The following is a 27,620-nucleotide window of genomic DNA, read 5'->3' as shown; positions in this document are numbered from 1 at the left end:
TGCTGGGTTTGGAGATAAACAGCTGGGCAGTCGGGTCGGTAAATTACAACCATCTCCTCTATGTTAGGTGTCTTGCTTCCAGAAAAAACCCTTTGCCACTGGTCTTGCTTCAAGCAAGACAAGCCCAGGATCCCTTGCGGCGGCGGGGGTGTTCTCTCACCTGCATGCAAATCGGAGTTGTGTGTTCACTTTTTAACCCTCGGGCAGGTAAGGGGAAAGGACAGGAAAGGTGATCCGGGCAGAGTTCTGTCCTCGGCAACTTTCTTCTGTCTTTATCCCCTCCTGGAGCAGCCACCCTCCCATACTACCCTCCTTCACGTAAAATTGGACTATTTCAGGCTGTGATGTCTGAGTCTGTCAACTGCAGTTAAGTTAAACTCACATATGTGTACCCGACCCTGGATCCTAAGAGAGCCCCAGGAAAAGTAAGTCGGGTTCGTGGGGTTCAGAGAATAGCATAGCCTTTGTGCCCCTTGCCGCCTCTCTCTCTCTCTCTCTCTCTCTGGCTTCTCTCTCTCTCTCTCTCTCTCTCTCTCGCTCTCTCTCTCTGGAAAGCTCACAAAACTCAACAAACAGCGAGTTAGCGGTCCGACTCCTGGAATGCCAGGGAACGCAGGGAGCTCCTGTCCCTCTGCTTCCAGAGAGGTCAGTTGAGATTCTCTCAGGCGCAGTCTCTCCCTCTGGAAGGAAAAGAGGGTGTGCGCCTATGGCAGGCAAGGCCCTACCAAGTGTCACTCCCGTGTCACTGTGACAAGAAAATATACTTTTCTCCTCCCTCCCCCTCTCCCATCCCAGCCCTCTCCCTAAAAGAAATTTGTTTTGAGGGATTTGACAATCTTGCAGATAAAGTGCCTGCCTGCTACATCTGGTTGATCATTTTCCCTCATGGCTGACCGTAATTTCTTAGCTACTCTTAGCGGTAGCTCTTTCCCTGCTACCCAAGGTAACGGGTGAGGGAGGGGGACTTTGCTTAGCTGGCTGGGGGAAATGGGCCTTCCCTCTTCTTCCTTCACGGATTTTGCAGTGGTAAAGGTTAGAAACTAGAAGGAGTTTTAAAATTAAAAACAATTAAAAATTAATCTGCAACCGGTTGAACTAGATGACTAGGTTTCTTTTTGTTTTTATTTATTTTGTTTGTTTTGGTTTTTGAGGGTGCATGTGGAAGGGGAAGAATTAACCAAATAATTCTAGGCAATATGAGTGAGAACGGTGAGCATTTGGAGAATACCAAGGCAGAAATTTGGAGCCAACTCCATCTCTCAAGATGCTTTTTTTCAGCTCTTTAAGAGAAAGGAATAAAGGGAGGGGAAGCTGGGAGGAAGAAGAAAAGTGAGAAAAGCAGTAAGGGAGGAGGAAAAAAAAGCAGGCCCGGTCCCATCTTGAAGGTACAGGGGAAAGTTTTTTTTGAGGTAGAGAGAAAGAAAACCAAAGCTATTATGTACCCTAGAGATGCAATTTTAGTGGGAATGGAAGATTTGAGTGGGAAGGGAGGCACAGTGGCCTCCGGGTTCTCTCTCTTCCAGCAGTTGGGCGGTTGGCACCTCAATTTGAATTGCTGGGTGAGTAGTGGTTGTGTGTGTGTGTGTGTGTGTGTGTGTGTGTGTGTGTGTGTGTCCTTCGTGTGTCCCTTGCTAATGGTCTTGACCATTAAACTTCTGTCTTTTTTTTTTTTTAATTCAGATGGGTGGAAAAAAAACAAAACAAAATAAATTGACTCAAGCTGTGCCCTTTCACGATGTATTTTTCATAGCAGTTTTTTGGGGAGGGGGAGAAAGGGTTAAAAAAAAGATGGGGTGGAGAGAAAGCTTGACTTTCATCACAACCTTAAACAGTTATATAGCATCGCAGAGCCGGCTCCCCAAGTGCGCGTAAGCTGGGATCTGGCAAGGGGCGGTGGGGTTTGGGGTTTCTTCTAACAAATAAATGTTTTTTCTTTCACCCATCAGGGTGGGCTCCATTGGAAGAAAGAGAAGGAAAAGTGACATTGCCTCATAGAGGAGTGTACTTTTTTGAAACTCGAAACATTTTCGAGCAATAAGGCTTCTACAGTAGCAGCGCTTGTCTAAACTGTGTATTTTGGTTTCATATTTAATGCTAACTTTCTGTTGCTCAGTCTTTACTTGTATTTATTTTCGATCTCCAGATTTAGATGCCAGCCTTTCAGGGCTACAGTCTTCCTTGTGGTGTTTGTATTTTCTAAACTTAATATAAAATGTGTTTTGGAAACCTGAGCGAGGGGCTGATGACAGCCCACTGTGCTGTTAATGATTAGGAAGAAGGCCTTTTCAATAGCAATTGCGAGTTTAGGATACATGGCACTCTTTTGAACTGTTGGGTCAAAGCCTTTGCCACAAGCTTTGAGGATATTCTGTCGAATTTGGTGGGTGATCCCTTAATTATCTTTATTATTAATTTTCTGATTTTTTGTTGTCAGATGGCCAAACACAGAAACATTAGATCTGATCTTTTAGGGAAGAAGGAATGAGATATACTATAGACTGTGAATAGAGTCCTTGTGTTTTCAACATCTTGGTAAATCCTTTATGTCCTTTAAAAACACAGTGTGGTAGACAGAACGTCTTGGTTTTCCTTTCTGGTTGTGTGCAGCTTGCTAGTTCAGTGTACGATTGTGGAAACGGCCCGGAATCGTGGGGAAGAGGCTGCAGGCAGGCAGTGCCGATGCGTGAGCTGTGTTTCTGCGCATCTCCCACCCAGCACGGTCTCCTGTTTTTGAGGTTCCAGATCTTCGTTTACTCAGATTACTTGGGTGCCGCTTTGGTGACGGTTAAATCTTCATTCTTGATGTCTTATGGAAAGGGAGTTGCTTTGAAAGGGCGAATTCCCGACTCTAGTGATACAGATATTATGATCTTTGTATTGTCACAACAGGCTGCCGCATCGGCATTTTCTGGAAGCAGCAGAGCCTGCAACCTTATATTCTTAGGGAAACCTCCCCTTTGTGGTTTGGGGTTAGTGGGGGCCCCGGCTGAGCTGTGTAACGGAATTCTTTCCTTCTGCAGTATTTTGGAATGTGATGAAATCCTGACATGCCCTTCAGATTACATACTTCTACACACATTTGAGCATTAAAAAAAAAAAAAAAATTGAACTTTGCCTGGGTCACTCCCTGGTTACCTTAAACTTCCCAGTCAGTTTGGAATCGGAGGGAGCAGCAGTGAGTGTTGTGTCCTCCTTGTCCCATTGCAGCTCTATGTCCTTTTCACATGTATCATTTATTGAGGCCGCAGAGGTCAGTAAAAGGATGCCCGCATTTAGGGCACCACAGAGCAGGGCAAAACAGAGCAGAACAATGCAGTTCCGCCTTTGCATTGTCTTCCTAGCGGTCTGTCTTTGCTGAATTCCTGCAGAATCCAGAGTTGGGGCGTTTGTGCCTGCTGGGCCACATGAAGATTGGTCATTTCTCCTTTTAGTTTACCTGTTCTTTCTAGGGGAAAATTTACTTGCTTTCTCAAGAAATGGCTGTTTCTTGAGCTTGAGCTTTTATCAGACTCCATGAAGCAGGCATGAATTTCAAATACGCTTTAGATTTGAAAGTTAGGCACAGGGCGTACAAGAAAAACTAGACATTTTTATACAGCCGTTCATTGTAAATAAATTAGAAAGGTAGTATCGGATTTTGCTCCCTACTTCTTTCTCGAAATCCCCAGGATGTAATAACCATTATATACTTACAATTTACTTTAAATCAAAATTGGTGATTTCCTTTCCATTATATTTAGAATTACGTAGATTTGGGGTTGTTGTGTTTGGGGGTGGAGTTGAGGGTGGCCTGGAAATCATTATTTTTAAAAAATTGTTTTCAATTTGAGCTTTTGGATTTCTTCATTTGGATTAGGTTAGTTTTATTTCTGGCACTGTTTTGAAAATCTGCTCTCCTAGAAACAGCCGTACCCTCTTACCCAATTTTCAAACATTCTCTGCACACTCAAACACTTAACAAGATCGATTATGTTAATGCCAATCTTTTAATTTCCAAGTAGGAGAGAAATATCTTGCGGGAAGGTGGGGATTACAGAACCCTGGGAAATTTCTTAGGGGTGAAGTGGCCGGTTCTTCATCTCTGAGACCTGGCAGAGGATTAGGACAGTCAGAGAACCCCGTGGCGCTGCCACACCCCCACTGCCCTCCGGGATGCTGTGGCATGCTCCTGTGAAGAAGCAGGCAGGAAGAAAACCTTGGGAACTCACTGGTCAGGGGCGAGACGGAGCCTGGACGGGGCGGGCCCCGACTTCAGCTTGCAAGTGCTTTATAGGGTAGTTGCAGAGAACGGCGAGAGCACAAAAGGATGCTTTCTTTTTATTGGAAAATAAATGAGAATGAGTGGAAATAAATTATGTTTAATGAACTTAACTGGAAGTAATTGTTGAAGAGCCTGTGAAAGCGCAGCTTTGCTGGGCTGGGCCTCGGCCGCAGCTTCACAAAGCCAAGCAGCTGGAGCACATCTTTATTTTCCAGGTTCAAATGTTCCCCTTCGTGTGCCCACTCCCCCACCCGACACCTCCGGCCCCATCCCCACCCCTCCCTGCCTCCTTTTGGGGGATTAAGAAAAGGTCATTAAGAAGAGTTGAATTTGGCCCCCTAGACCCTTAGTGCTTGACAGTCTTGTTTGGTGTTTTACCAGTTGGGTTGTTATATTATATAGAAGGGCAAAAAAAGTGTGTGAGCGGGGCAGGGGCTTATTAGGATGGTTTGAATTAGTTCTATGTATATTCATGTGTATGTGAGAATCTGAATGAAAATTGACTGCACATTTATTCTCTCCCTTCCTGCCCTGTTCCATCATTTTCTTGCAAGTTGAATTTTAATGCCTGCGTGAGTACACGAGAAACTGTGAGTCGGCAGAATTTTGTAGATAACAGGGAGAAACTTCTCTCTCCTTCTTCTTCTTCTTGCTGTCTAAATGGATGTGATTGGAGGAGTTGGGGTGGGGAGTCAGCTGTTGATAGTTTACAGAACAAATAAGCAGCACCCAGAGCGTCAGGCTCCCACGGCCGCAGACACTGTAACTTTTGCAGCCGTGGGCTCCAGGCTTCCACAGGAGCCCAGCCAGGGGACTTCAGCTGTGTGATGAAGTTGCGGGGGTGGCTGCCTGCTCTTTTCTGCATCTCACGGGCAGACTTTCCTTTAACCACCTCATTTCTCCAAGCAAAACTCAAACCCTGTGAAGCCTTCTCTTTTTTATTTATTATTTTCAACAGGCAGTGCTATGGTATCAATCGAAGTCTTGTCCAGGAGGGCAATGCGCCGTTAGCTGGGGGCAAGGCCTTAGGAAGGAGCAGCGTGCAAACACGAGCAGACGCTGGGCACTGCCCTCCATGGGTCCTCACTGGCTGGGCTTCTCGGAGCTGTGAGGACATAGGGTGACATGATTAAAGAAACTCATTTGGCCAAGGTGGAAGTCCAGCTGCCACCCTTTCCTCTGTGTCTATAGGAAGTTCGCAGGGTACCACAGCAAGATGTTCACCTGATGAGCAGGGATGGGACTCTGTGTGCAGGCCTGGACCCAGGTTGCCCTGTGTCTCCTTGAGGTGGTTGGAGCAGCTGAAGTGGTTGCCGATTGTTGGGGCGATGCGTTGTTGGGACAGGAGGCTTAGCTTCACTGACTGTTCCAACACCCTTTGGCACATAGTCCGAAAAAAATAGGGCTGCTTGAGTCACCAAGGGGTTGTCGATGAGTAAGAAATAGCCCCTTGTTCATCCCTAGCCCCTCCTCCTCACCAGCGCTCCCTGGCTCCAGTGACGTGCAGCATCTATTAATGTTTTGCTGGTTACCATTGGCCTTGGTGCAGCCACAGTAAGTGGCATCCGGAAAAACGCGTTGGAGATGAGCTGTAAACCCATTTTTTTCTGTAAACTAGGAGGGAAGCGTCCCTTCCTGATGCTGGTTTCAGACGCTGGGAGGGCCGGTAACCTAAGACCACCGAAGACCTACATCCACCCTGGGGAGGGGAGGAGGCTGACAAATGCTCCTCTGTGCCGCTTTTGTTTTATTGTGCTGGGCTCGTAAAGGCACTTTCTGGCCCCATTTTTCTTTTGCAGAAAGGGAGAGCAATAGGGGAGTATTGAAGAGGAGGGCCGGCAGAGGGGCCAGGGCTAGCAATGGCTCTATTTGTTTTCAACGTCTGTTGATTAATAGGTTGCGAGGTGAATGGCAGGCTTTCATTCCCTTTGGGTTCCCCACAGTTACAGAAGGTTGAGGGGTTGGGGTTAGAGGAGGGCTAGCAGGGGGATCTAGAAATGCCTGAATCAATCTTTCACTTGCCAGGTTCCAAATCATGAGCCGTGTTCAGGCGGGCGTGGGGCGCTCGGCGACGAGGGTGGCATGGCCAAGTTGCAGAACACTATGCTTAAGGGTTCTTGAGAGGTCAGAGGTCAGCCACACACACACCCCCATTCCACCCCACTGTAGTTGGATGGATACTTTGGGTGGAAGGGCTTTGTGCTCTCTGAGGGCTGTTAAAGGACCCTTTCTTTATAATTTAACTATTCAGTACTCAAAACCCATAGAGCTTAATGAACAGAACTGGGGAAGGCTTAGTTTGGGGTTACAGCCATTTCTCTATACAGAAAGTGTAAAAGCCCTGATGATTTTAAAGTTTGATGAGGATTTTGGTCCCTTTTAAATAGATATTATTTACTTCACTTTACTTTGGGTTTTCGGCTGACTTCTTTTTGATTTCTGGTCAGCTGGAATGGACCACACATGATGTGTCTCTGTCACTAGAATCCCGCTGGGCCCTGATACTGCTTGAGTCTGTATTGGAGAAGCAGAAACATCTTATTACCTCCCATAGTCAGCCCATGCCGTAAAAACCCCTTGTAAAAATACTTGGTGCCCTATGGTGGGGGTGCCTTGGCTGAGGCAGGGAGCCTGGAGCCACTCCTAATTTGGGTTGTTTTGGGGGTATAGGGGACATCGTTTACTGAAACTGATCTAGGTTCCAGAGACCGGTAGATGGGAGATTGGGGACAGTTCCCTTCGTGAGTCCGGTTGGGAAGGTTGGCACAGGCTGAGCTCATGGGGTGCAGCTCACTCCATCAGCAGGACAGTGAACCCCATCCTGGAGCTTTCTGCAGTCGCAGTAGGGGTGCGGAGTCTGGCAGGTCAGGGTATAAGGCCTGGAAATACCACCTTCCCAAGGCCTGTGACTCAGGACAGATTTCCTCACCTGCTGTGTGGAACTGATAACACATGCCGACTACTTCATAGGTTTGTTGAGAAGACTTAGTAGATAAGAGCGTGTCACACCCAACACAGAGGCAGGCACAGAGCCCACTGAATGGTGGCAGCGGTGAGAGGTGCTGGTGTTGACTGGGGAGCTTCAGGAATAGCAGTTGGTCACTGTTCCTGTCCCCTGTCCTCCCCTCAGATCAATCATCTAGACAGGGGTTCGAGGTGGCTCCATGGGCGAGCTTCAGGTGCTGATCATGTGGGTGTATCTGGGCAACTGTGACGTAACTCCCTGAGTTTGTGCGGAATACTTCATGAAGGTTTGCTGTTTTTGTGGCTCAGAGATTCCTGGTGTTCATCGTATTCTGAAAGGGTTAAATATCAGTAAATTAGGCTCTCCATACAGCTAGCTACCCGTGACAGCCACCAGCACAACCTTGAACATTACTTAGGTGTCCCTAGAGGTAATGATTTTGTACTCCAGGGAGTTTTGAAGCCGTACTTAATATTTAGATAAAGCACTTCCCTAAAAGTACCTGGTTATATGTTGCAGTTGTTTGCCTTGAACACTGGACTCCGTTTGTAAAAGAATAACGGGGTAGGAGATAACGCCAGCACTCCCAGTACAGACTTTTGCTTTAATTTAGACTTTTCTGGATCGTTTATTTCTAGAAGGTTGTCTGTGCCCCTCCCCCAAGAAAGCTGCTTCTCACACCTGAATTTTCTTAGGGTGACTCAGTGTTGAACCTCATCCTAAAAGACCTGTTTAAAGAAGTGGGAACTCTTAGAAGAGAAGGGAGAGAAGTTGAAGGGGCATTTCCTGTGTGCGTGGTTTTGCCTTTCATTTATATCAGCTTTTCCTTTAGGGCCATCACGCTGATTTTGGACCTTGATCATTCTGAACTATTTTTATTTAATGTTCAGCTCTTTGTTTATTAGCATAATAAAGTGATTTTTTTCCAAGGAGATAATGAAATATATTTACGAGTTGACTATCGTGTGTTTAAGAAGGGCATGCCTGAGGAAAGTGCCCACAGAACATCCATACGTTCTTGCCCCATGATGAGCATCCTTAGCTTTGCAATGAGGATTGAAGTCTGCGGCTGCATTTTCTCCCCTGTGAATTTAATGAGAAGAGACAGGAAGGAAAGTGAGTCTCATCTTCATTGTGCACTCATCATTAATATTCACTGACAATATTTTTCAAAAACTTCCTTTGCATTGCATGTGCAGCTATGTGTCAGGCACTGTGTTAGGCACTTTGTAATCCTGGTCTCTTAATTTTCACAACGATCCTATAAAGGTAGACACAGAGACTGAAACGGAGGCCTGAGAGAAGTTGCACAGTTAGATTCGTGAAGTAGAATTTAAAATTCGGCCTTTCTCGAATTACAGATTCACTCTTGGTCACCGTGTACATGCAGCGGACTCTAAAACCATCTTTAAGGCCCTGTGTTAATAGAGTGTTAGACAAGATGGTTTCTGAAGGCCCACCCAGCTCTGTTCTGTGATTCTGTGTAGACTCCATTTAAATAGCACTGCCATTTACTGAAATGAGTCTGTGAGATTGACTCTAGCCTTCTCTCCTTGTAATGCTTACAGTTGAGATTTGATGCAGTTTATGAGATTGTGCTCACCACTTCCACAGGCTGGGCATGACAAGAGACACGAGTTCTAGAAGACACTGCCTATGTCCTTAAGGAACTTAGCTACAGTAGTACCAAGGAAGGTGCATACATGACCTCAGCAATAGGCATACTGTGACACAGGAAGAAAGGACTAGGGGTCTGAGCCTGGAGAGATGTGGGCATTTCTAGAAGAACGCCCTCCCATTGTAAAAGCAGTGCAGGTACAGGCAGGTCAGACGGAGCAGCGTTGGACCCTGGTTTCTGCAGATACCGCTGCATTCCTCCTGCTTTGCTTGGAAACCAGTCAGCCAGCTTTGGAGACATGTGGTTGTATTGTTCTATGGGGATCTGCCTGGTATGAAAGCATGATTAGAAAAGAGAACTATGTCCACTTTCCCTTCTAAAGCTAGGCAGCAGTTAAAACTTCACATCCCCCTCACTCTACCCCCATGCTATGGAGTATTGACCAAACAGGAAAAAACTAATTGGCTAGGCTCAGGTGTGCAGAATCATATGAGGATGGTGGCAGCCAGGACAGGTGCCCAACTTTTGTTGGAATCACCTTCTTACGTGTAATGAAGAGAAAGGGAGAGTTACTTTAAATTCTACATACACCCAGTAAACTCCACTGTTGCCCAAATGCGGTCTTCGTCCTTTGCCAGACCTGTCGAGAAAGAAGTTTCCCCCCTCATTTCCTGTTAGTCTTGCTTAGAACGCAGCTGTGGGATCTGTGCTTCTGTACTGCAGACAAAACCATGCCATCAGGCAGCTCCTCCCTGACAATAACAGTAACAATAATAATAAACCACCGTTCCTGTGCTTACTTTGTGCCAGGGTTTGTGCTAAGCCCTTTCTGCAGAGTCTTTTAAGGACTAGGATTTGATTGATGATTAGGACTCAGGTCCCTTGTAACCTTTGTGCTTGTCCATGCCTGCGTGGCTCTCCGGTCAAGGGGCTGTGGCTGAACAGAAGAGCGCCACCTATGGCACTCAGTTGGCAGACCCTAATGCCCAGGCCCTGAGCCCTCAAATGTGCTGAACTGGCTCCCTCCTGAGAGCTTTCCTAGGGTTGGGGATCTGCATTTGTGATAAGCATCCTGAGAGATGTTCGATTCAGCCAGGGTTGAGGACTGCAGATTTTACTGCCCGCTCAGCTCTTTTGTTCTCGTTGTGGATCGATGCGCTTGCTTCCTTCCATTGCATATGGCAGTCCCATTCCCTGGTAATCCTGCAACCTCTGAGCGACAGTCTTCCCTCCTCTGGGCTATCCATGCTTCTTCCCACTGATCTCACCGGTTTTCTGCACGTACTTTAAACTGTCTGTGACGGGTCTGCTTTCATTTTAGTGGGTATGTATCTTTCCAGTCAAATAGAAAACTTCTAGAAGGCAGCAACAGTCACCTTCCTTTCCTCCACTCCATCTGACTCTTTCTGTCCCTTTCTCTCCCTCCCTCGCCCTTTCTCTTTTCCCTCTTCACCCTAGCACACAGTGGGAGCTTATTTGTTGGTGACTTTTCAAGCTGTCTTAATCAGAATTGTTCTCCTAAAAGACTCCTCAGTGCCCGTCCAGGAGATGCTGGTGCTAGCCTCTGGGCAGTGACCCTTCACTCTGCTGGCCTCGGCCTGCCCAGACCTTCATGGCTGCTGCCAGGGACGTGTTACTGGGTTCCAAAGCTCCCTCTGCTTTGTTGCTTTTAACCCCTAGTGTTCTGATCGCAAAATGATAGCTCGCCATACAAGCCTATGAGCAACTAGCTGTCCTTTTTCTCTAAAAATATCCAGTTGCTTAGGTATCATTAAACCAGGCTATTAAAAGTGTTGACTTCTTTCTCTGTAGTTTTTTTCTGGAGCATCCAAGAAGGCCATATTTTTCTCTTCAGACATACTCATGAAAAACTTAGAAATACATTTTAAAGAGTAACTGTGGTAAGAAATACTCTTTGCATGTTATACTCCTTTCTCACCTATTGAAAAAAAAAAAAAAGATACGAACCAACTGCTTGGTGGTCCCTGAACTCAAGAGGCGCTAGTGGGCAGCACTAGAACCTCACTTCCTTTCTTCTAATGCAGTTCCTTCTCCTTGATGTTAATGCAAGTTGTGCCTTCCTAAAAGTAATAAAAGGAAATGAAGACACGTCCTGAAATGAAACTTGACTCTAATCCATTCATCATCTAATACTAGCCTCTTTATCTTCCCTGGTACCTAATCTGGTTAAATGTCCCTGTTGTAGGATTTTAGTGAAAATCCTCTATTGGGAATAGGGTTTTTTGCAATTGGATTACTCTCAGTAAATGGCCCAGTAGTTCGCTTGTTTCAGCTTAATTTTTTCTTTGTGATCTTGCTGGGCTAAGTTATAGCATAGCATAGCGAAGCGGGGTGGGGTGGGGTGGGCTGAGAGCAGGGTCGGGGAAGCAGAGGAGAATAATTTGGGAGGGTCTGGTCATGGCAACTAGAAAAATCATAAAAATGCTTTTCTTTTTTTTCCTGCTTCTCTTCATCTATCCACCCTTCCCAAACACAAAAATGTCTGTACTTCGTTTTCTAGGACTGCCCATTTCTGAAACGTGTATATATATACGTTTATTAGCCCAATTCATCATCATCCAGTTAATTTGCTAGAGTTCCCTGATGACTTCCTAATGAATCAGGCTGCTGTAATCTGCATAAAATATGCAGGTGCTTGCTTTGAGAGCTTTCTGGTAAAGTTCACACTCCCAGCCAGGCCAGGAGTGGGCTTTTCATCCACATCTCTGTAAAGGATTGACATGTCTGCTGGTTCTAAGGGGCAGGAGCCCGGGGTGGTGGCTGAGGAGGCTGGGTGCGTGAGATTTGGGCCCTGCCGGGTTTCTTGTGACTGATGGTTTTCCTAGCACCACCCCCGCCTCCTCGTAGAGCAACGGGGTAGGAGATCCACCTCCACATGCAGGAGCACAGTAGGCCTGGGAGATTAAAGTCCTCACTTCCGATTTACCTGCTGATGAGAAAAGTGCAAACTGTGGGCTCTGTGATGGGGTGGTGGTGGAGAAGGTATTTGAAAAGCCAGGCTTGGTGGGGAGATCAAAACTGAAGCGTGCCTCCCCAGAATGCTGTCTCACAGCTCTGTTACCTTTGACAGATGGATGGGGGCCAGGGCTGCCGGCGGAATTGAGTGCATCTTAACGAAGTCCAGGAGGGAGGGGGCGTGGTCGGGGGACCCACAGGTCCTCTGTGGCCGGGGACCTGGCTCGATGGTGTCTTTCTCTGTTGCTTTCCTTCCCGCAGTCGAACAAAGTGCCGGTCGTGCAGCACCCTCACCATGTCCACCCTCTCACGCCTCTCATCACGTACAGCAATGAACACTTCACCCCGGGAAACCCGCCTCCACACTTGCCAGCTGACGTAGACCCCAAAACAGGTAGGCCGTGTGCCCGGGCGCCAAGAGAACGCGCTGGTCCCGGGGCCACCGGAGGGCCTGCTGGGGGAGGGGCGGGAGTTTGGGCTTGGCTGGGGGCAGTGGTGAAAAGGCCCCTGTAGTAGAAAAGGAAGCCCTCTGGGGAGGCCGGAACCTGGCGAGGGGCTGGTTTTCTCTTTCCTCTGAAGAAGTCCATTTGCAGCACTGCAGTTCTCTAGGGCTCCAGGTACCCCTAGGAGGGAGGCTGTCTTGGGAACCTGGCTGTGAATCACTCAGTGTTTCTCAGGAGTAGCTTACGGTTTCAAGAGCCGCAGACTTGGAGGTGGTAGTCATTTTGGATGCATCTCCTGGGCTCTTCTCAGCTCCTTGGGAGCACAAGACCCCTAACGCCATGGCTCCCTGAAGTGTTGGTTCCACTGATGACTGACGGACTCCAGTCACTTGATGATGACTTATTGGCACAGCCTCAAGAGACCACACCGCTGGGTTCCACATTCTCGGGGCTGATTTATTTGAGTTCTTCTCTCCTCTACAATATCCTGGGTATGATCAAGCCCATTATACAGATGCGAAACCCAAACCCCTGGGGTTTCTTTTGTATCATACGACAACCAATAGGATCTCAAGCAGAAGTTGCTGTTTTTTCCTTCAGCCTTGTCCCCTCCTTTCCATCCTGTGTGCTCAATGACTGCATTTTCCCCAAAGGGGACAGAGAACCTACAACAAGGTTTAAAACAGGCAGATAGCCGCAGTTCAAGGTCGAGTGGTCTTGGGAAAACAGCTAGGGCCGGGGCATCTTACAGGCTGGGTGGTGCACTGGCTGGAGTTTCTCTTCCCAGCTAGTTAATTAGAAGGATGGATTTAAAATGGCTATTCCATGTCACTTTGTCGGAGGGAATTGTTTGGTGTTGGGCTGAGGTAGACTGCCTGTTCAGGAGGCTTTTGCTGCCCCTGAATGAAGCCACACATTAGCTAGTTTTTACCAGCCTCTGAGCCCCCTTTGTGCTCATGGCGGGGGGAGCCGAGGCTGGCGCTCGGATGGCTGGAGAAGGCTGCCAGCCGGCCCCAGGCTGCACAAGTGAATGGCAGCATCAACGTCTCATTTAAATAATGGTAGTACAGGGAATAGCTTTTAAATGGTTATCGTAAAACATATGATTAACGTCTGCGGACTGTTTACTTTTCCTCCGTGAACATTCTTTCAAGTGTGCGAATGGCTTGGTGTAGGGTCCAAGCCCAGCTAAATCTGTTTGGTTTTTGTAATAGAGAGAAAGCAATGTCTACATGAAAATGTCACCCAGGGAGACTTAATTTACAGATTAAAAGCTTCCTGAATGAATTAAAAAAAAAATAGTTTTCATCCACGAACACATAGCTCATGCCCTTCAATACTGTTTTAATTCTGTGGTATTGTTCCTTTGGCTTCCCATGTGAGCTGTGCAGATCAGCTCCTTGGCGTCAGAATTGCTCCCAACGCTCTTCCTTTCTAAGAATTGATTGTTGGATGTGCTCCCGTGGAATGAATGAAGGAATGAATGAATGAATGCTCCTGTGGGAAGGGCCTTTGGGATTCATTCCTGTGTGTCTCTTGAAGGCCCCGACCCTCCCCCCACCAGTGACACAGCAGTACCCAGTCAGCAGGTGGGGTTAACTCACACTGGTGACTGTGTCCTTTAGAGAATTAGTTTCTAGAATTGAGTTTACCAGGTCTCCAGCATCTCCTGTCAGTTCAGTTCAGATTCTCCCTTGCATAAGATGCCATGTCATTTGGTGAGTTTCTCTTAAGATCATCTTCTAGGCTGAGGTGGAGAATTCTGAAGAAGGCAAGAGTAACCTTTCCAAAAGCCGTAACTCAAAAAGTATATCAGAAATCAGAGTAACTTGTCTTTATGAGAGTTAGAGTAAGTCATTAAAGAGGCTGAAGAAACAAGTAGTGAGGGCAAAGGGAATTGTCACTTGATCACCTACTGTGTGCCAAGCTCGTTAGATTTTTTTTTTTTAAATTCAGTAACCACACCAATCACACGAGGCAGAAATACTCCAGTTGGCATTTTGTGAATTTGTCTGTGTTTCCCCAGTGTATCGATCCATCTAGAATGAGATAAACCAATTTTCAAACTGGGGTGGAGGGTTGATGCGATGAAACTTGCTGATAACTCCTAGGCTCATAATCACAAAAAGAACCTCATGCTGAGATTGCAGGAGAGATGTCTGCCTCCATCCTTTCCCTGTTCCCCTCTCTCGACAGTGTCTCTTTCCTTCTCTCCTTTGCACCTAAAATGCGCTTCTTCCCTCAGGAATCCCACGGCCTCCGCACCCTCCAGACATATCTCCGTACTACCCGCTGTCACCCGGCACCGTGGGACAAATCCCCCATCCGCTAGGATGGTTAGTACCACAGTAAGGAGTTCCATTTTTTTAATTTCCTTTTTGTTTCTTACATGGGCATGCTTATTATTTATTCTGCGCGCGCGTGCGCGTGTGTGTGTGTGTGTGTTTTAGAACACAAGCTGGTAAGGGAGGGCAATAGGAGTTTGTGGGGGAAGGATCTTGCTGAGATGCCCTGTGGGAGAGCGGGCAAGCCAACGGCCGTTAAATGGGTTACGTAGGAGAAAGAACATTGATACGTAGCATTCTGAACCCATGGTCCCCAGTGGCTCTAGGTTTCTCTCTGCGAAAGGAGGTGCCCTTAAGATACTTTGAGAATCGCAGAAGGCGCTGAGGGCTTCTGTCCAGTGAAACTGATCATAGCTCTTCTGCTGGCGGCAGCCCAGACGTGAGTGGCGGCAGTGGAGTGACCATGGGCACAACCTAGTTTTGAAGTCCAGGAGTGAGAGTGGGGGTTATTCTTTAACAACGCCACCACCCCATTACAACCATGACTCCCAGCAGTGGAAAGTTTTGTCTATTGAGAAGCTCCATGTTATTCAGCCAGCATCTCTCTCTGAAATTCTACATATTAAACGCTTGACCTAATTATGGGGTGGGGATGGGGCAGCTAGACTTTCAGTCCAACATGTGGGGCCTTCCTGTCGGCCCTAGCTCCCAGCAGCGCCCAGATCATCTAACTGCCTTTTATGATTTGCCTTCCAATCACCATGTCTTGGCTTTTACAGTACCACCCATCAACCTTTCCTAGATAACTTAAAAAAGTGTGTAGAAAGGCCTTTAATACCTAATCATATCACGTATGCGTGTACACGTGCATGTGTGTAATATGTTTTGCGATTGTGTGTTTTTTTGTGTATATTTTTCTGTGTTTATATATGATCTCTACTGTTTAAAAAATACAGGACAATTCGTTGAATCTCAACAGGAATAAATCTTGGTAAAACATTCAAGCTTGGGTCTTGGAAAGACAGCCTTTCATAGCCTTAAGGAAGATATAATTTTGGAGCAGTTTCCCACCCCTCATTCTACCCTCATTTCTTCAGTTTAACAGATTCTACACTGTTTTTGTTTATTTGTTTGTTTGTTTGTTCGTTTTTAGAAACAGCTGTATTATGTAGTAGCTATACTAAATACCAACCCTGAGTATAGTTTCTGATTTTTTTTCCCCTTAATTTTGTTTGGGAAGGTAGACATGGACTGTAGACATGAGCTTGAGTCCCATTTCCTCAAATCGTTCTCAGTCATCATTCGCCCCATTCAGCTCATGAGGAGATGTTTGAAGGCTACATAAAAAGACTCAGACTACCCTCTGTCAGAAAAAGTTGTGTGTCTTTTCTGAGGATGCTATTTTGCATGTTGCTGTATTTTTTAATTATTGTAATGAGGTGTGATTGTCTATTGGTTACCCACAATTCTTCTTGGGGACTCCCCCCCCACCCCACCCCCCGTAACTCTTGTCAACACTTGTTAATTTGACAAAAGGCTACAAATTAAGCTCTGTTAATTTAATGTTTTCTCACCGAGATCTAAATACCGAAAGAGGCCCAAAGCGCAACTGAAGTCCTTTGATTCACTGTACTTTATTTTGGTATAAATTTACATTCATTATTGTTTTCCTTTGGATGTGTAGCCCTCAATTAGTGTGATGGCTCCATTAAAGCAAGCGAGACTTCGCCTTTAATTATTACAACAAAACACCTAGTTTCAGCTTGGGGAGAGGGTCTCTATTGACATAAGCAGAGGTTATAAAATTTAATTAGCCATTCCTATCAGATTTATGGCATTCAAATTGTTCTGTGTTTCTTCCCTTTGATCCTTCCTGTACAATCCCCAAGATTTTTGTTCTGATCAAATGAGAATAAAGCTTACTGTGCAGAGTGAACTTCTCCTTTTTCTCTTTCTTTTCCCAACCCCCATTTCTGTTTGCGCGCTCTCACTCTGTACCCCGCTCTTTGTAGGCAAGGTCAGCCGGTGTACCCAATCACCACAGGAGGATTCCGTCACCCCTACCCCACAGCTCTGACGGTCAACGCTTCAATGTCCAGGTGAGTTCCAAGCACAGGGCCTTCTACCAAGGCCATGCCATGGTTGACTTCCAGAAAGTTCTCTATGTTGCTACCAGGTTATCCAGGGGCTGCTGATACATGCGAATATAATGGTATAAGACCCATAGAACATTACGCTTTCTTTCTGAGAAAATGCTGAAAAATTATCCTGAACTTCCCAGGTAGGGGATGGTGAAATTTCAGGGTCAAATTTTTGAGTCAGTCAACTGAACAGTATCTTTTGTGAGAGTTTAAGAAGGCAAGAAGTAGTAAGAACATTCAGAGCTTGTTCCAGTGTTGTTTCTCTGTTGCCCTGTACTGGATAAGGAAGGAAAGGGTGGAGGTAGTTTTATTATCATGCAAAGAAGAGTCTGAGGAAAGGTTATTGGTCTTTTCAAAGCTCAGAAATATAAGCCACCTTATATTTCTACTGAACGGTGACGCTTTAGAGGGGTGTCCTTTCTTACTGACACCCCTCTAAAGTGTCACCGTTCAGTAGAAATATAAGGTGAGTCACACATGGAATTTTACGTTTTCTAGCAGCCAGATTTAACACAAGGTTTTAAAAAAAACTGGTGAAATTGTTTTTAATATTTATTCAACCCAATAGAGTCAAAATATTATCCTTCTGACATGCTGTCCCCGTTAAGCAACTATGAACAAGATTTTTACATTCCTTCTTACACTTAGTTTTTGAAATTTGATGTGCATTTCATACTTACAACACATCTCAGTTTGGACTGACCACATTTCAAGTGGTGGCTTACTACCACACTGGCCTGTGCAACTCTGAAACTTTGAAAGTTAAAAAAAAATCATGCGCGTGTAAACATTCGTGTGTCTTTCGGCATATAAGCACATATACAGCATGCACACGTACACTTACGTGTGTGTACCTAGGTCTTTCTAACCCCCATGCTCTCCTTTTCCTCCTTCTAATTAATTCTGGCTAATTTTTCAGTGACTGCTAGTTTATTTACAAACTGGTTGGCAGCGGTATGTTTAAGTAGTCACTAATTGCTCCTAATGATAGTTTTATTTTCTGTTCATCTGATTTTCAGTCAAGTTAATTAAATCGGTGGAGGTTTAGACTTTCCTGATGGACTGCAACAACTAATCCATTTTGATGATGGCACATGATTCAATTAGCATGCATTACATGGCAAGGATGCTGACCCCCCAATCTCTGTAGCCGCCATGGGAACCGAAGACCAGAGGAGGGGTTGGAAAGACAGGCCAAGATGCTTCTTTTTCTGCTTACAAAACAGTGATTTTGGTGGGGGAAGGAGTAAAGAATCACATTCCTTAAAAAGAACTATAACATATCTAACACCTGTAATTATGCCATGGATATCCCACAGGTATCAAGATCCATTTCCCACATGTGAGAAGTCATCTCAGTTCCCAAATCCACCCCAGCTTTGGTTAGGCAAGAGAGTGCTGTGTGTTCTCCATTGAGAAGAGGAAGGATATATTCATTAAATAATGTCATCGCAGCCTCGCCAAGCATGGGAACAAATGGAGAGTCTCCCAGGAGGAGAGCTGCTTCTGAGCAGCTTAGAATCCACAACTCATCCTCCCTCCATCCCAGCATTTATATAATGCACCTGATTGCTTTTCACGTTTGTTTATTTGGCGCATTCCAGAGGTTAAAAGCGGTGAAGTAATCACAGGATAGGGATTGGGGTTAAGCTTATTGATTGAATTATCATTAGGAGGTTAGTGGACGGTTTATAGGTGGGCCGAGAGGGGTGGAGGAAAGGAAGGGAAGGGTGGGTGGAAAGGTTAGGGGCTCCAGGTGCAGCGGGGGAGGCGGCGATTCCCCAGGTAGGCCTTATGAAAGGTAGCTAGTTAAAAAGCGTATACAGCAAATTAAATACATTATTGTGGTAATGGGACGACAGAAGTATAGGTCTATTATACTTATGGCAGTTACAGGAAATGTAGGCAGCTTGCCCTGTTCCAGAACACCCTTTGATATTCATTCTATTCAGCAGTGGGGCCAGGACTTCTCAGAATTAAGTGATGGGTCATTATACTTTAAACACCATGGAGAAGCCTAGATTGGCAATTAAACAGCTCTTGCTGACACTCACTTGTGCCACCCTGTGACCCCCTTTAGATTGAGATGTTGGAGCTCCGGGCCCTCAGCCTGCTAAATTGGCGCAAGGCTCTTCTCCTGACGAGAGCGGGCTCTGAAATCTGCCGGCTTCAAAGGGAGAGAGATCATGTATAAACCATAATGTGGGTGCACCGTGGCTCACAAAAAATAAGGCAGGAAGAGATGAAATGTTACAAGTGCAAGGAGGAAAATGAGAGAATAATGACAAACCTAATGCAACTCAAAGCCAGATTGTTGCACAGGAAAATGCATCCTACTGCTTGTGCATAAAATCAAGGCCGGCAGATGACATCCAGTTAACAGAAACGTGTCAACAGTGAAGTAAAGTGAGAGTGAGTAAGAGAGAAGCCCCTGAGACAGCCAGAAACAAAAATTAGTTGTCCTTAACAAGTTAAGGTTCATCATTATATTCTGGCTTGGAGCCATAAAAGCAGACGGGGGTATATAATGAGCTGCTTAGAATTTTTAGGGTGTTTATTGCATTTCGTGAAACAGTTGTCTGCGGAAAGGAATTTCTTAAAGAAGGTATGCATATACCACCACCACCACCACACACAACACACACACAATCTTTCTCTGCTATACATTTTCCCGATACACAAGTATGTGTATAGGTATGTGAACTTGGAAGTGTTCGTTCTTCATGGCTGCACTGAAAAATTCTCCCACCCCACGATGCACTCAGACTGTGTTGTCTCCCTGTAGTATTCGGTGTACACACATTCACACATACACTCACACACACAGGGTTTTTTATCTCGATCCCTCCCTCTCTCCCCCGCTTCTCCTACCCCTCCTTTCTCTCCCCCGTCCATCCATCCATCCGTCCATCTCTCTCTCATGTCAGTACACATATTCTCATTCAGCAGGAATGGAACATATGTATTTGAGGAATGTCAAGCCTTTAAAATTCACAGTAAAAGCTGCCACTCCACCCACCCCTTCACCAGGAGCTTCCAAGAACATATATTCTCAAGTTTCCTCGGAGGTCTTCCAGCAGTGGAAGGACCGGGGTGTAACTTGGGGGCCCAAGTGCCTCCCAGAGGTTTGCTTTCCATTTCTTTAGGGTTTAGGGGATAGAGGTTCTTTAGGTTTTTTTCTTTTATTCTCATATTCATTCATATTTTCTCTCTCAGAGGTTTTTTTTTTTAGTCCTAAAAGGGCTTGCTTAATTTTTATTAAATCATGTAATTTTTACCAACTTTTGATACTTTCATATTTGTAAAGGCAGAGGCAGGAGAAATTACATCGGGATGGAATTTCTGAGTCACGTGTCCACTGTGATGCCGGGCCTCTGTCAAAACTCTCTGGTCACTGGTTTTGTTGTATGTCGTTTTGCTTGAAGTCACAGAAACTGTTGAGGACTTTGAGTGAGGACATCTTAGTCATTCCTTTAAGAAGGGTGGTTCTTCTAACCTAGTACAAATCAAGGTGACTGACTCCAGGCAGATTAGAAAATGTGAAAGCTGTTTGTCTAAGCCAATTGTCAGTTTACAGATGGACCAAGAGTGTTTTGAAATTATTTTGGTACGTCCCGGCTGGTTTTCGTGTTGGGAAATGCCAATTCAGGGCCTAAACAGTGTTTTAAAGGACTTTCCTAAAATTACACAGATTAGTGGAGACAGCACAAACTTTATTTACCTTTATTTACATCCTTGATAATCATCTTGAAGGCCTTTTAATGCATAGGTAGTATGTTAAGTAAAAGTTATTTAGGAATTCTAGAACTTTAAAGCAGCAAAGGGAACATAAATCAGAATTCAAATCTTTACCTGTGTGTGTAAAATAGTACCTTTTTTTGCATCTTGTTTAAAATATCTATGACTTCTGATGAGAACCACATAGGAAGTACTTAGATTTTCCGCATCTTTCTACCTTACCTCTCTCCCATTCCTGTCAAAACGATGGGGCACAGCAGCCAAAAAATAAACATTTCATTGCACCGTACCAACAGAATGAGGCCTAACGAGGCATGTGCAGTATTGTCAAAAACGTGTGTATACTTCAGCCACATTAATATTTTACCTAGTCGTCGATATACAACAAAAGATTTCACCTTTCTTTCGAGAGCTGATTAGGACTTAGGAAATTGTCTTCTTAGATGCCAAAATAATGCCTCAAAAAACAAGTGGATGTGTGATTTCCAGCAGGTAGTCCAAGCCTACTTTTCCGCCCAAGTACATCAGTTAAATTTGTCTTTTGCTAAAGATGTTAAAAATCGTAATGTCTCATGTCAGTAACAATAATGAAGGGGAAGATTGGCTTTAATGACATTATGAGAATCATTATGTTTAATTTATCGCTAATTAATGCTGACAGGTTTCATATGCCTTGGGTTGCTTTCATGTGAACATTACGTGGTTTTTTTTTTTTTTTGAATTGTGTGTACGCATCCCTCCCCATTCATTCATTTTGATTCTGACGATTTACACAGCTTTCTGTCTTCTAGGTTCCCTCCCCATATGGTCCCACCACATCACACTCTACATACGACCGGCATCCCCCACCCGGCCATAGTCACACCAACAGTCAAACAGGAATCCTCCCAGAGTGACGTCGGCTCACTCCACAGCTCGTAAGTGTTGCTCTTGTGATCACTTTCCCCTTTGCCATCGTGTTTAGTTCATCATCGCTGGCACAGTGGCTGTTGGGTTGGTGGCTCTGCCTCGGGTTCTCTGCGCTGCCTGTGGCTCTGGCAAATACTCCATGTGTGTGGACTCTGGATCTTGCAGACAGGCTTTCACAGAGGGTGCCTGCTTTGGGTAGACGAGCACTCCTGTTTTTGTGTCCTTGAATGGACTGGGCTTTACAGTCATGATTCTGTCCCTAACCCCATCATCGAGCATTTGACGCTCTATCTTATGAGCATGAGACTGGCCGAGGTAGAAAGGGCCACAGGTGATTTGCCCTCTGGCCTGGGAAAACTGTGTATTTGTGAAACGAGGAAGTGATTACAAAGTCGCCTCTCTTCCCCTAGTCCCTCCCCAGGCTGTTTTTGTTCCATTTTCCAGGGTGGAGAAGACCAAAAGTGGAAGCGTGCTTTTCATTCAAACTGCTGGGTTTGGGTGTTGGGAAACCAAGGAGAATGGGCTCTTCGCTGTGGAGGAAGTTGGCCCTCATGATCGTTTATTGGGTTGGGTCTGTCTGTTTTGTCTACATCCAGAAAGCATCAGGACTCCAAAAAGGAAGAAGAAAAGAAGAAGCCCCACATAAAGAAACCTCTTAACGCGTTCATGTTGTATATGAAGGAAATGAGAGCAAAGGTCGTCGCTGAGTGCACGTTGAAAGAAAGCGCGGCTATCAACCAGATCCTGGGCCGAAGGGTAGGTGGTTCTCTCCCTGGGAGAAGAGGGTGAGAATGGACTAGGATGCAGCAGGTGAGGTGAGGTGACAAAATGTCCCCATCCTCGTTTGCGTGGAGAGGCCTTTCGCGTTAGCTACGTTGTGACCCCTTCAGTGTCTTTCATGGGGTCAGGACCAATGACCGCATTCGACTGACGTACAGAACAGCCAAAGCCATCATCTTCCCCATCCCCAGAGAGAGAACAAATGATAAAATGGAATAGACGACAATTCATGTTTTGTCTGAGCACTCCCGTTAGTGCCAGGACCCTTCAGACTGTCAGCATGTGCAGGTTATATCATTTCTGATGGACTCATCCAAAACGAGAAGCGTTATGTACCCCCTGGCCGCAGTGTAGCTTGTGATGCTTTTGCGTGTCTTTTCTCTCCCCCTCCCTTTCTTGTTTCCTCCAGTGGCACGCACTGTCTAGAGAAGAACAAGCAAAATACTACGAGCTGGCCCGGAAGGAGCGACAGCTTCACATGCAGCTGTACCCTGGCTGGTCTGCACGGGATAACTACGTAGGTGGATCATTTTTCTCAGGACTGTAGACATGTGCTGGTTGTCCATATGGACAAAGGGAATGCTAACTGCCACCTCGGATTAGGCCTCGGAACCATTCAGTCTGCCTGCCCTTGGGACTTTTAGCATCTCGTCCGAGCACCAGGCGTGAGGGTCTTGTCTTGGCCTCCAGTGTGGCTCCATCAGCGTAGTTCTTCAGGGGGAAGCTGCCATTCCAGCTCAGGACCCATGAGGTCAGTTTAGGGCTGTCCATATCTTCTTGCCCGTGTCTTTGAAGGCACAGGGCTCTAGGATATGCCCAGTGGGTCTTATGTGCTCCTCAACAGTGGTCTGTGGAGTGGCCTTACAGAGAAGTGGGTAGGGCTGGAAGGAGGAATTTAATTCCTCACAGGTCTTCCAGCAGGGGCTTCACCACCCTTAAGAGGAACAAATGAAACAGTTGTCTTATGCTGTGGTACAATAGAATTTGGAAGCCTAGTTCATCTTGAGAGGGGCATGATGGGAATATCCCTGAAAGGAGCCAGTAGAAGTCATGTTTTGGCAGGGACTCAGCAAGGGTAGGACGAGAGGGTGTGTGTTACGTGCTGTGTGTGTTCCTGGGCTCTGTTGGTTTCAAGATTTACCTAATTTCATATCCTGGGTTTTAGAAAACACTGCAGGATTGCTGTTTTTACTAATTGCGGTGGTTGTGACATCCATGATTCTTCCCCTCCCATAAACTGGGTCTCCTGGAGACCTCTGTCACCTCTATCATTCTTTCTTATTCTCCATTTTGCTCAATAGCTCAAGTCCTGAACTCTCTCTCCTTTCTAGATGGATGAAATATTTCTTATTTGCCCAATACCTTATTATATAGCTTTGGTTTTGTGAAGTGATTTTACCATCTGCTTTGGTGTGGGAAGCAGACTTGACTTACTGCCAGCAACAGGCTTCTCCTGTTTCTTGTTGGTATCGTGGGGTCACAGATGATGTTTTCACCAGTCAGTGCTCCCTGACCTAACTCTCCATGGACGTCATCCATGGTGAGGAAGCGTTCTGTATAGGAGGGTTGAGATCTATTCAGTTATTGCTGATTTTAAACTTAACTGTATATACCGTATTATGGGGGTTCAGAGTTAAATCAGACATATTTACTCTCCCGGAACTTGCCAGCCATCAGGAAGTCACAACTATCTTCAGGAACGTGTGGGTCCTGAGTGAAGTCTGACTTCTGCTCGCTCTGACTAGCTGCTTCAGGTTTCCTCCATTCTTAGTCCCATGCCTTTAAACATGAGCCCGCTAGTTTCTTCTTTGCCGTGTGGATGAGGGAGAGTGGACAACCAAGACCATGGAGCTTAACTCGCATGTCGTCATCACCACCAGCCCCCCAGCCCCGCTCCTCCCTGCCCACCCACCCATCTCCCTCTAGGTCCCACCGCTCTTAGGTGCCAGCACTAGACTCTCTTCCTCCTGGGAGTTGAAACCGGAATTAGCGTTCGTATTTTTCAATGGCATGGTGGCTCTGCTCAGAGCCCTTGTCACTCACCGATGGTCACGCACAGGGTCGTAACTGCTCGGGATCTTTTCGTTTGTCCCCAGCATGTGTGCAACGGGGAAGCCTTTCTTCTGGAGCTGAAAGGAGGAGGATGAGAAAGTTAACTGCTCTCCCACAGGCTCGCTGCTCACCGCCCCCGACCTCGAGGTGGCGCTTTCCGGTAGCAGGCAGGCCCTGCCGCCTCCCTTATGGTCTCTCATTCCAGGACAGCTAGCTGTTCTCCTGGTTTTGGGTCAGAAGTTCTTAGAGTTCTTGTCTAGCTTCTGCCTGCTACAGACCTGATTCTTTGGATAATCAGAGAGGAATCCGGCTACTCTCTAGATGTTGTATATCCCCTGTAGGCATGTGGGGTCATAGCAGGGCCTTCGTGTCCAGCTGTGCAGGGTGTGCACTGCACAACTCCAGGGAGGTGTTTATAATATGGTCTGTGAGCATGGTACCCCCTGGAGTTTGCAGGGGGAAGTCTCCACAAAGGTGTGAGGCCGACTCTGCGATAGCTTCCAAAAGGTGCTATAATTATTTACTTGGAGTCAGGGTGTTTTCCAAGTCTTTTTTTGTCCTGCTCTTGAGGTTTTAGCAGGTCCATGAGGCACTTGGAATGGGGTTTGTGTGTAATAGGGGAACCTCTGATAAGACGAGAGAAAATTTAGAGGTAGATCTGGATTTGAGGCTATAGGAGCTTTATCTCTTACAAGGGGTACTGTCAGATGCCTGTCACGACGGCTCTTTACTCATGGGTATGAACACCTTTCCTTCTTCCTTCCTTCCTTCCTTCCTTCCTTCCTTCCTTCCTTCCTTCCTTCCTTCCTTCCTTCCTCCACTCCTCCTCCCTCCTTCCTCCCTTCTTTCCTTCCTTCCTCCCTCCTTCCTCCTCCCTCCTCCCATCCATCCTTCCATCCATCCATCTATGCATCCATCCATGCCCCAGGAAACAGTCTATGGAGCAAGAATCAATAGTTAAATTTTTATGCATTTGATTATGGTAAAAACTTGTTAGTATTCTTTTTTAATTGACTTGACATAGAAGTTTCTCTGTAAATTACTTTGGTCATTGTAAAGTCCAAGAGGTTCTTCTGGAAAAAGTCTTTTTGAGCTAACCTCAAGCCTCTTTCACTTTCCACTTTTCCAGCCAACTGGTGGCAGAAATCTTTAGCAGTCACATTTGGGTTGTTGGATTTGGCACATCCTGGAGCACAAGAGGAAACATTTTGGTCCCATAGTGACATCTAACTCCTGGCATTGTATTAGAACATGATTTTCTTTCCAGCTCTATGATGGATAAAGAAGCTAAATCCTAGGCCATTTGCTCATCTTGAGTTTTTTTCCCCTTACCACCATACTTTAGGCCTTTTCTTTGTTTTGTCAAATTTAAAGAGATAACGGGGATGTCTGCCTCCCTTGAGATGCACCTCCCTCTTCACTAAGTAGCATTTATTAAGTTCCTTCATGTCTTCTTCTGATTAAAACACAGCCCTTGCCCTTAAGAAGCCCTTAGTCTAAATGATCATTCCCTCAGTCACTAACATCTCAGTTATCTGTCCTAAACTGACAGCTTCCCGTGGGTAGTGGATTTTTCATCTGCCTTTTAGAATATATTGCAGGAGATTGGAAATGGGTGAACGCTATATTAAAGGTGATGAGAAGCCCTTGAGTATGTGGATGTTGACACCACTGTGCCCAGCTGAGTTTTTACCTCAAGCTCCTGAATAAACAAAGTAGATCCTCTGCCTGTTCCAAGGTGGCCAGATGGCACTTTGATCCTTACACGAGGGTCACAGACATGAAGATGGGCTGCTGAGGTTCATGAGAAGGAAGTGAACTAACTAACTAACTAACTTCCTTCCTTCCTCCCTCCTCCTCTCCCTCCCTCCTCCTTCCTTCCTTCCTTAATTCTCCAAGTGGATCAGGCCCCAAGATCTGAGAGAAAAGAGGGGCTTTCTCTGAAACAGTTGACTGTTAGCCCTCGGATGGAGCTCATACTGTGCAGTCTCTACCTTGAGTCTCTCCTCACAAGGCTTTATGTGTTCTCAGGTTTTCTGCCTGTCACTGCTCTTTTCACTTCTGGAGTCGATGTCAACACACCATGACAACCTTTAGGCAAAGGTGATATTGAGATATTCTGAAACAAACAGAAGTGTGAGACCACGCCTCCTGTTTGTGACATTTCACATGGACCAGGCAGCTACCTCATATGGGTAGGACGGGCAGGCACTGTGAGGTGATGGAGAAGGAGTTTTAGATCTGGAACGAGGCAGTCAACTCTACAGAATTCCCCCTGTGCCCCTTCTACATCCACAGCCATGGGAAGACTGTCCAGCTGTCAAGGAGGATCAGGTTGGAGAATGTGAATGACTCCATGCAGTTCATCCATAATCTGTTAAAAACCTTCCTCAGAGGGCAAGGCATTACCCACGTAGGCAGCACAGCTTAGCGCATGAGGGCTCTTGGAATCGAGACCACCTGAGTTCCCATCCTGGTCTCACCATTTGTTAGCTCTGTGATCTTAGAAAGGTTATGTAACCTCTCTGTGCCTCGGTCTCCTTATCCGTAAAATTGGAATGGTGATAATACCTGTTGTATAGGATCGTGTAAGGATAAATGCATCCATATGCATGGCACACTTAGAATCATGCCCGGCGCATAGTATGTGTTCAATAAATATTAGCTGTTATTACTAGGATTATGATAATCATTATATATTAGATGGGACTATGGAGAACCTTTCCTCTTTTATGGATGTCCACTCAGCAGTTTTAAAAGAAGCGCGGATGATTTCTGGTTCTCTTCTGCCTTTTCTTATTCCCCCTGCTGTCTTTTAAAGGCAAGGCCCACGTTACAGCTCTAAAAAAAAAAAAAAAAAATCCTACTTAAGCATTTAATTTTTGATTCAAAATAAGGACCTTTTGGCCTTAATAAGAGATTTGCATGGGGCGAGGAGATTTTGAGTCCACATAGCCGTCTCAACATCGATCCGTCCTGTGGCCGTGGACCCTTGCGCCACTTCAGCCCTGTATCTACTCACCTCCTGCATCTTCCTCATCCGTCTTCTCTTCACCTGTGTGGAATCAGATGCTCTGGGTCAGGTTCAAGGACGGACATAGGTGTGTGGGAAAGAGGTCTTTCCTTCACCCCCACTTTGATTCCTTCTTTTCCCCTGCCGATTGGTTGTCCCTCCAGCTGAAGGACAGTTCATTTGGACATTTGGATTAAAGGGCGTTAGGGGCTGAAAAACACTCAAGGAGCAGGTGTGGATGAAGGGAGTAGGGTGCTCCTCTCCTCCTGCCTTCTCATTTCCGGGTGAGCCCAGACACCCTCCTCCTGTTTGATTTATTGAAATAATTCCCTGTGTTTTATTTGTTCCTCTAGGGGAAGAAGAAGAAGAGGAAAAGGGACAAGCAGCCAGGGGAGACCAACGGTAAGTTAGAATAATGAGGGTGCAGGAAGGAGCCATA

General features: G+C 45.9%; 1 protein-coding gene across 25 annotated transcripts in view; it reads left to right on the top strand.

Annotated features, from left to right (window-relative positions):
* TCF7L2 (transcription factor 7 like 2) overlaps window positions 1-27,620 on the top strand; it is a 188,775-nt gene that overhangs the window by 151,523 nt on the left and 9,632 nt on the right. For 14 of the 25 annotated variants that reach the window (XM_039871184.1, XM_039871178.1, XM_039871195.1 and 11 more), the window contains 7 exons: window positions 12,082-12,214; window positions 14,509-14,611; window positions 16,561-16,647; window positions 21,204-21,344; window positions 21,933-22,092; window positions 22,526-22,633; window positions 27,535-27,583. In XM_039871184.1, coding sequence (XP_039727118.1) covers window positions 12,082-12,214; window positions 14,509-14,611; window positions 16,561-16,647; window positions 21,204-21,344; window positions 21,933-22,092; window positions 22,526-22,633; window positions 27,535-27,583 — 781 coding nt within the window. Of the gene's footprint in view, window positions 1-12,081; window positions 12,215-14,508; window positions 14,612-16,560; window positions 16,648-21,203; window positions 21,345-21,932; window positions 22,093-22,525; window positions 22,634-27,534; window positions 27,588-27,620 lie in introns of all 25 variants that reach the window. The other 11 variants (XM_039871197.1, XM_039871183.1, XM_039871181.1 and 8 more) reach the window with 4 other exon arrangements.

This window comes from Pteropus medius, unplaced genomic scaffold (genome assembly GCF_902729225.1).
Source record: "Pteropus medius unplaced genomic scaffold, Ma_sr-lr_union100, whole genome shotgun sequence".
Lineage (NCBI taxonomy): Eukaryota > Metazoa > Chordata > Mammalia > Chiroptera > Pteropodidae > Pteropus > Pteropus medius.
This window is presented reverse-complemented; position numbering and strand designations above follow the sequence as displayed.